The following is a 9,312-nucleotide window of genomic DNA, read 5'->3' as shown; positions in this document are numbered from 1 at the left end:
CAATTATGGGGAGCGATGGAGTGTCATTGCAAGGGGTGTAGGTCACTACAGGGGTTGAGCCCCCAGCAAATCCCCAACACACAGAGGCTTGAAAGAACAGAACACTGTTCCAATCAAAGAGTGAGCCTCGGGAAAGGGGATTTTTAGCCATCCCAGTGCTCAGACTGGAATGTACCATTTTGATATCTGATCTCCCTGTGGACCCAGTGTGAGCGTATTCTAAACTTTTAATATCTCTGCCTTCTATGAGATTGAGGCCTTTTTGCCTCATATGGCTGTTGGTGATGCGTTCTTTCTTGTTGTCTGCCGTCGTCTTGTATGATTATCTGTTTAAGGAAACTGGGGTTTAAGGACATCCGAAAATAGTAATGGGATTGATGATGACCTGGGGATGGGCGGGAGAGGGAGAGGGAAATGGGAATCAGCCTCAATGTGTAAATGAAGAAAAAATAAACCCTCCAAAGGATGGTGATGATGATTGTACAGCCCCTTTTTGATAGGATTGAACCATTGTTCAGTCCTTTGTATGATATATTGATTCTAGCTCAATTAAAAAATAATAAGAGACAATTTAGAAGGAAAAGGGTGATCAGCGGGACCTTCCAGCTGCCCGAAGACCTCCCGTGGATCACAGTGGTCACGTTGATAGAACTATCTTGTGCTCCTTCTCTTTTGTCCTATTAAGCTCTTTCATATTATTCTTAGTGTTGAAGTTGGACCCGGTCATTGTTTTTCCATCCTGAAAAGCCCCTTGCTCCTGTGGACTTTTTTACCCTTCCTGCCATTGGCTCTATTTCAACCACTGATTGAAAAATAAATTCCTGGTGAGAACCCCTGGTGGGGAAGGAGATTGTTCTTGGGTTGGTAATGGGCCAGGCCGAGCAGAGCGAATGGAGCTGGGAACTTAGACCCCCAGCTTAGTAGGGTCTCAGCAGCACATAGTTGGCAAGGTCTAAGCAGAGGCAGGAAGGAGTTGTGAAGTAGAAGGACTGTGGGGACAAAAAATTGGTGTGTTGGCCGGAAAAGATACCAAAACACATCCTCAACCACTGGAGAATACCCTGTAGCCACCAGATAAAATGATCCTGTTATTAATAGGAAGATGGGCTTCGTGCCTCACTTTGTCCTGACAGAGCCCACAGCCAAGTTCCAGTGCTTCCTGTCTCCCTCCTCGGCTGGTACCCTGGGTTCGTTGTTGGACTGCTAACCACAAGGTTGGCATCTCAAGCCCACCAGCTGGTCTGTGGGAGAAAGTCGAAGCTACCTGTTCTGTGAAGATTTACCGTTTTGGAAACCCCATTTAGGATTGTTGTGAGCTGGAACTGACTCCTAGGCAGTACGCTTGGTTGGGGTGCCCTGGGAGTTAGGAAGATGAAGAAATAGAGCAATCAGAGGGGTGCAGTTCAATCACTGAAGGTTCATGGGCTGAACGGTTAAATCGCGGGCTGAATGGTTAAATCGCAGCCAGAAAAAAAATGTCTGTGTAGTTGCGGGCTTCCCACCTGTTTTACTTTCCAAGGCTTGAGTGTTTCCAAAGTTCCGAGTGGTTGAGAAGAACTGTGAAGCATCTTTGTTTGTTAAAATTTCTTCCAAGGCACCTGTGGATGGACTTGAACCTCAAGCCCTCGGTTGTCAGCTGTTTTTAACTATTTACGCCAACCAGGGACTCCAGCAAGTGTCGTGTGCACTGTTTGTTGAGTGCTTACCAAGTGCAAGGCATTGCACAACTGCGTGCTGCCTATCTCTCCTTAACCCACGCCCACCCCTGGCAGAAAGATGTGTTATTCAGAAAGATCCTTTCCCAGTTTCGTGGGATGTGGGAAGAAATTGTGGTTTCTGTAAATTATACAGATTGCCCCAAGGTCATGGCCCTAGAAGAACAATGGAATCAGGAGTCTCCCCAAATCTCATTGCACAGCTCCTGCTTTTAAATGCTACCCTCTATCAAGCCCAAGTCAAGCACCTGGCAGTGCAAAGTGAAGTGCCCAACCGCTAAGCCAAAGAGGGGGCTCGCCCTCGCCCCCTGCAGAGTGGGAAAAGAGGTCTGCTTCCATAGCGAAGGCCCTTCCATCGCATGGGGGTGCTAATGAGTTGGCAATTGCTTTACAGCGTCTAACACCTTCACCCACTCCCAAAGCCAGGTATAGACCCCATCCCAAACTGCCTCCCGCATGAGCACTTACTCGATTCTCTATGCTGTGTGTCCTTGGACAGACATGAGTACATGGGGCATTTTAGTGGTTGCCGTCTATCTTCTTCACTAGATCCCGCCCTCCTCAAAGGCAGGAGCACTGTGTCACATTTCCACTGCCCAGCCAGGTGTCCGGCGCCAGTGTTTCATGATAAGGACGGAAGTACTTGCCTCCAGAACTGAGCCCCTGTTTACTCCTTCGCCTCTGCGTCTCTCTGTGGTGCTCACCTGCTACCATTCACAGCATGGCCTTTGCAGATACACTTCCCTGCAGCGCTCAGTCGCTTTCTCCGGAGTAAAGGGAGATGAAAGTGTATGGCCTAAAGGCTCAGTCGCTTTCTCCGGAGTAAAGGGAGATGAAAGTGTATGGCCTAAAGCTCCTTTCTCGCTCTAAGATTAAGCCTTCTTGCAAGAAAACGCATGATGCTTTCCAACAGCAAGAAACTTGATAGTTTACAAACACTTCCGTATACCATGTCTCCTCTAATTTCCCCTGACAACCCTGGGATAAAAGCAGGGGAGATAGCATCATCGTTTGACACAGTGACAGGAAACAGAAGCTCACGGAGGTTCAGACTGGAAGAATGGCATCAGGAATGCCTTGTACACGGTAGACCTAACCTTGCCATGTTCTGCACCTTCCCATCTCCATCAAGGACAAAATTGAAATGCCTCCTTTGGATTGTAGGGCACTCTCCAGGATGCACGTTGAAAGAGCTGCACTTTTCCACGGGTTTCCCTGGTAATCGTTGTCAGAGTGATTTGAGATAGGCATGTGCCGTCATTCTTGTTGTCCAACATAGGCTCTAGAAAAGGCTAATGGGTCTGTGACAGTGAGTATCCATTATGTGGAGTGACTCCGGAGTGAGCTGTGCACCCCACAGATTCTACAACTGAGAGAGAGAGAGAGAGAGAGAGAGAGAATGCGACCTAGCACGATTGCCTAAGAATCAGCATAAAGAGAGACCAAGATCAGGTGCATGTTGTATGCGTCAACCCCCATGTGTGTGAATTGATGTGTTTTTCTTTAAAAGAAAGAAAGAAACTGTGTAAATTATATTTCCACCACCCACCTGCCAGTTTGTCAACTGTGGTGGCTTGTGTGTTGGTGTGGAATGCTCTACGCTTTGCCACCGGTATTTCAGATACCAGCATGGCCAATCTTGGTGGACAGGTTTCACTGGTGTTTCCAGACTCAGGCAGACGAGGCAAATAAGCCTGATGGATCTACTTTAGAAAACTGTGCAATGAAAACCAGTTGTAACAGGATACTGCCCACTCTAGTGATGGAAGATGAGCCCCCTCGGTTAGAAGGCACAGCTACGCATGCAGCGGCTGTAACAGGGGCCTTGAGCATATCACAGGCTGTGAAAACTGTACAAGACAGGGCAACGTTTTAGTCTGTTTAACATGGGGTCCTCACGTATGAGAACCAGTGCGGTGTAAAGTAACAGCAGCTTATTATAGAGCAGTGGTTCTCAACCTTCCTAATGCCGCTACCCTTTCATACAGTTCCTCATGTTGTGGTGACCCCCGCCCCCCCAACCATAATATTATTTTCGTTGCTACTTCACAACTGTAATTTTGCTACTGTTAGGAATCGGGAGACCCCTGTGAAAGGGTTGTTCGGCCCCCAAAAGGGTTGCGACCCACAGGTTGAGAACCGCTGTCTCTGTAATATAGAGACAGATAGAGTAAAGGTACTGTGTTTTCAGTGGAAGTTTACACTGCACACAAGTTGTTCTTTGACATTGTTTATATTCCTCACAGTGCATGCATGCTTCATTATTTTTCTTCTGGTTGTTCCATTTTCATTAATTTAGTGTCCTTACTCTTTACATTTTCATTTTTGTTTCTAAATAGCTGTTGACCATTTGGTCTCAGATAAGTCATATTTGAAAGAAGATATATATATATATTCCTCCAAACCATTTTATTGGGAGCTAATACAGATATCATGTTGTTCCAAAGTTAAATCACATCAAGCAGTCTTGTACAATTGCTACCACAATCAGTTTGAAAGCAGTCTTTTTTAACTCGTCGAAGCCTTTCATTGAAACACCCAGAGCCCTTGTTTTATTTGTTGTCTGTAAAGTTTCATCCATCTGGGTATCATATACTGAAGAACATATAGCCAACATTCAAGAGGGTGACCTGGGAAAGATATGTTTGCATGAAGCAGAGCTTATTTTGTGTGGCAGTATATGGATAAACATTGCATACTTTCACCTACAGGTCAGTATGCATCCCAAGCAAGTGCATCGAAGTTTTGCAGGATGTTGTGTTGTTATCTGAAAGGATTTTATGCTTTATTTAGCCCAATACAGAGACTCCACCTACTTCCATAACCTAGCACACTCTGAGAAAGGCAGTCTTTCTTCACGGGGTAAGAAGATTTCACCAGTCGTCTTAGGGAGAATCAGCACACTGCACACTTGTCCCTCATTTCCAGGCACTCCACTGGGGAGCAGGGGCCTCAAAGACCTGGGCAAATGAAGCAGCAGGCTCATGGGAGGAAGCCCCGATTCTCTGCTTCTGACAGGGCTTGTGGAAAACCTCATGGAGCAGTTCTGCTCTGAACACTCATGGGGTCGCCATGGGTCAGAACCCATAAAGGGCAACAAGTAACCTTGACATGCAGGGAACCCTGGCTTCTGGGTGGCACTCAATAGAGATGTCTAAGTGCACAGAGCACCCACTTCACCCAGTCACACAACCTGAGTGGGGAAAGAATCTGCTTTCGTGATCCGTGTCCTCGAATTCTCGGAGGCCTTGGCTCACAACCAGCAAAGGAAACGATTTCAAGCCCGGGAGTGTGCGGAGACGAGCCAGATCCCTAGTGCTGCCTGCCCTCCTTTCAGCTGAAGGCATTGGCCTCGTGGTGACCTGGTGGGTGATGCAGGGGCTCTCCTAACCACAGGTCTGCGGTTTGAACACAGCATCCATTGCCAATGACAACGACGACGCTTTCTGCTCCCGTAAAGGTCCATCCACAGCCTCGGAAACCCACAAGGGCAGTTGTCCCTGTCCAGCGAGGCGGGAATGGTCACAGTGGACTCACTGTCAGGGAAGTTTGCGTTGCTTTAATGCCGGCCGTTCTATTCCCGAGTACAGCTGACGTGCCAGAGACACGCGGTTTTGGTAGCCACGAGTGACTGACGCCTTAATCACAATGGAAAGCGCAGGCTGACTTTACAAGGCTCAGGGAGAGGGACTGAGCCCTCAAAGAAGGCCACTGGGACCCCGGACCAGTTCATCTGTCTGCAGAGGGCGAAGAGGAACGGGGAGCCGTCTTAACAATACTCGCCACTTTGTTACTTTATAGCTGATGTGTTAAAAGAACAAAGCCAAACAGAGCCCTGTTCAACTCTTCTTTTGTTTTCTCTCTTTCTCTCCTTGTCTTTTAAACTATGGCGAGATACAGATGAAAGTTGACGAGGTTCCCCTGTGCCCTTCTCCCAGATTGAGTGAAGCCGCATTAATTCTCCAGCATTACGACTTTTCCTTTGGAGGGGCCGACCTGGAGGCTGACAGTGATATTTCTATGCTTATTAGAGGATGCTGGTTGAGAAACACTGGCAAAAAAGGAATTCTTATATGAAATTATCTCTTTTTTTTTTTTGAAAATGTATTTTCATAGGATTGGATTCTTTATCTGCCCTGTAGTTTTTCATGAACTACATAGATAAATTGAGACCAAAATTGGAAGGATTTTTAAAAAGAACTCTCACTGTTATAAACTTCGTTCAAGTGAACATCCATTAAATGAACATCATGTATCGTGTGTGTATTTGATGTATGAAGGGCATTCCATAAATTCATAGCAACATGGAATGAACAGATGATGGAATTTTCCCATGAACTTTCTGAAGCCCCTCATACGTTCCACATTTTATGTATCCTTCACCTGCTGGCGGGCATCTAGGCGGTTTCTACCGTGGACTGTATGCATAGTGCTGCAGTGGACATTGGTGTACGTGTTTCTGTTTCTGCTTTCAAATCGTTTGCGATATCCCATGTTAAGCCCCAAAATAGTGCTGAAAAATCATAGAAACTTTATTAAACATCGATCTCAAACTGCAAAGCTGTTCTTTTTGACCCATCTTCCATCCGGGTCTGAATCCTGCTGAAGGTGATTGTTCCACCTGGCTAACCCTTCTCTGAAGAGATCTGCACTCTGGTTTTTCCCACATCGAAACAGCACTTCGGCCTCCTCAAGGGACCCCAACCGTGCTCCTTTGAAATGCTCTTTGAATTCGGGAAACGAAAAGAAGTCTGAAGGGGCGCAGACAGGGCTGTAGGTGGGGCAGGGTAAGGTTTCCCAATGAACTTCTCACAGGACAACCCTGGCTGTCGTCATAGAATCAGCAGGTGCATTGTTTTGATGGAGAAAACAAATATATATTAGCTTACTTCTCCTGGCCCTTTCCCACCAAAGTTTCCCCCAAATCCTTTCTCATTAGCCGCAGCATCTTCCTGTGCACTTTGAGGAAATCTTGTCAGGATTACCTCCTTTGAAGTCCCTGTGCTCCTGAGCTGACCTCTCTGTCTTGAATTTAGCTCATCCAGCGCCTCTTTGGAGGTGTCTATCTTAATTAGACCCCTTCCCCACACCTTTTTTGAAATCACTCTAAGGAGGATTAAAAAAAAACAAACATAATAAAATGATTTGTAAAAAGCAATAAAGAATGGATTAGTCCTCAAAATTAAGGGCCCAAACAATCCTCGGCCTCCTCTAGCCTGAGACCAAAAGAACTAGATGGTGCTTGCCTCCCACTGCTGACTGCGCTGACCAGGGATGCAGTAGAAGGCTCTGGTTAGAATGTGCTAAAAATGTGGACTGCTAGTCAAACCAAACCAAAATACATACACATGCACTGTTCCTGAAGTGACAAGAGGCTGGGGGAACCCCAAACCATTGTGTAATATACCCTTGGAATCTGGGACTGAAGCTACAACTGGAGACCACGTCGGCCAAGTAATAGACCGGGCTACCCAGTACACACTAGCGTCCAGGAAGGATGTGCTCCTAGGAGAGTCAGCTCAAGCTCACCAAAAGGGCAACATTTGTCCAAAAGCAATGAGAAGAAGGCGAGGAAGGACCTGGAAAAGGAGAAGACAGAGGGGACATGGGGAGTGTTACAACCTATTTCATGGAGCAATCAGTGTCTGAGGTGTTGAATGCGTAACTACTTTACTGTGTAATCTTCTACCTAGGGCACAATAAAATGTTCAAAACTAAAAACCAAACAAACAACCTTGTCTGTAACCATTTACTGATTGCAAAGACATGCCTAAGTGTGTTTGGTTTGGAATAAACTTGTGCATGAATGAATAGGAAGCCTCGTAGCAATCCTTTTTCTTTTTTTAACTCAGCCCTGTGTGCCTGAGAGTGGCATTGCTGGGTCATTTGGTAGTTCTGGTTTTAGTTTTGAAGCACCACTCCATAGCTGTTCCGTTGTACATCCCACCGGGGATGGATAGGGGTCTAGCTTCCCCACACTCCATCCAGCCTTTGTTATTCTGGTTTGTTTGATCTCAGCCTTCCTAGTGGGTGTGAGGTGGTTTCTCTCTGTGGTGTTGATTTACACCTTTCAAAGGTCTGACCACGCTGAGCATCTCTTTATGTGTCCAGTGGACGCTGAGCATCTCTTCATGTGTCCAGTGGATGCTGAGCATCTCCTCAGGTGTCCAGTGGATGCTGAGCATCTCTTCACGTGTCCAGTGGACGCTGAGCATCTCTTCCTGTGTCCAGTGGACACTGAGCATCTCCTCAGGTGTCCAGTGGACGCTGAGCATCTCTTCACGTGTCCAGTGGACACTGAGCATCTCTTCAGGTGTCCAGTGGCTGTCTGGGTGCCCTCTTTGATGACATGTTCACTCGAGGCCTTTTGTCTTTTATGATTAGGCCATTTGTCCTTTTGTGTTGTGTTGTGATACATTTTATATATATTTTGATTATTAGATTCTTACTGCACATATGGGTGCGGCAATAATTTATTTTTGAAGTGTTAATGCTAGACTAGTCCTAAGGCGCTGGAGATTGAAGATGTCCCAGATGTCCAACTCTTCCAAGATGCTGTTCTACTCCATTTCTCCTCCCTCCTCCCTGGAGCGTATTCTCTTACGTCTCCGGGTTCTGCAGTTCCCTGCAGTGTCCTCCTGACTCATGAAACTTTAAGGAAATGCCTCACGTGGCGAGTCCAAATCCGGAGCCCAGGCATAGGCAGACCAAATATAGGTCCAGAGCCAGAAGCCAAAGATGTCCAAAGACAGCCGAGCAGGAACCTTAAGTCAGACGCCCTCTCATCAACTGGTCTTAAACATGCCCCCGGCATCAGAGAGGCAAAACAAAGAATCATCAATGCGAATGAGGGCGGTCAGTGGATGCCCAAAGCACATCTGTAGACAACTGGCCATCCCCTCACAGAAGGGTCACAAGGAATGGATGAGTCAACCAGGGCGCAGTATAGCACCGATGAAACACACAACATTCCTCTGTGTGGTAGTTACATAATGAAAATTATCAGTGGCTGAAGAGTTGTATGAAAGTGTCAAGTTGACAAGGGGTGGCCTGTGGTGGTTATGTAATCTGGTGTCAACTTGAGACTCTTACAAGTGAAGGGGTAGAGTTTAGCCTGTCAATCAGGTCACAGTTTGATGAGCTCATTTGTTGGTGCTATGGAGAGAAAGAGCTCACTGGAGGTCAGAGCATTCCCTGTGAGGCATTCCTATTGACAAGCCACTTGGAGCTACGCTGATGGAGCCGAAGACCTGGAGCTGGAGGAGCCACGCTGATGGAGCCAGAGCCCTAGAGCTGGAGGAGCCACATGGAGACCCACACCAGCACTGAGATGCTTCCACGACCACAAGACTTTCCACCCACTGGCCTGTGATCTTCCTGCATTTGGTGTCATTGTGTCTGTTCATGAGTCTGAAAAGGAATTTATAGACTGTTGTCAGACATAAGGATTAATATCGGACTTATGGATTTGATCAGGGCTGGGCTGGGATGTTTTCTTATTATACAATTATTCTTTTATATAGAGCTTTTTCTTGTACACATATGAGTGTTTATGAATTTGTTTCTTTGGTCAACCCTAACACACTCTAGTTATTTA

The 9,312-nt window shown here is 46.5% G+C and overlaps 1 protein-coding gene across 1 annotated transcript in view; it reads left to right on the top strand.

The window, feature by feature from the left end:
- Positions 1–1,102: 1,102 nt before the first annotated feature.
- Positions 1,103–9,312, top strand: part of TBC1D9 (TBC1 domain family member 9) — a 112,027-nt gene continuing 103,817 nt past the window's right edge. Inside the window, exon 1 of the mRNA XM_004712141.2 lies at positions 1,103–1,178. Within this exon, the coding sequence (XP_004712198.2) occupies positions 1,103–1,178 (76 nt within the window). The remainder of the gene's footprint in view (positions 1,179–9,312) is intronic.

This window comes from Echinops telfairi, unplaced genomic scaffold, assembly GCF_000313985.2.
Source record: "Echinops telfairi isolate 266 unplaced genomic scaffold, ASM31398v2 ScPeMD7_2186;HRSCAF=2738, whole genome shotgun sequence".
Taxonomy (NCBI): Eukaryota; Metazoa; Chordata; class Mammalia; order Afrosoricida; family Tenrecidae; genus Echinops; species Echinops telfairi.
The sequence above is the reverse complement of the archived record's forward strand: the minus strand, read 5'-3'. Positions and strand labels throughout refer to the sequence as shown.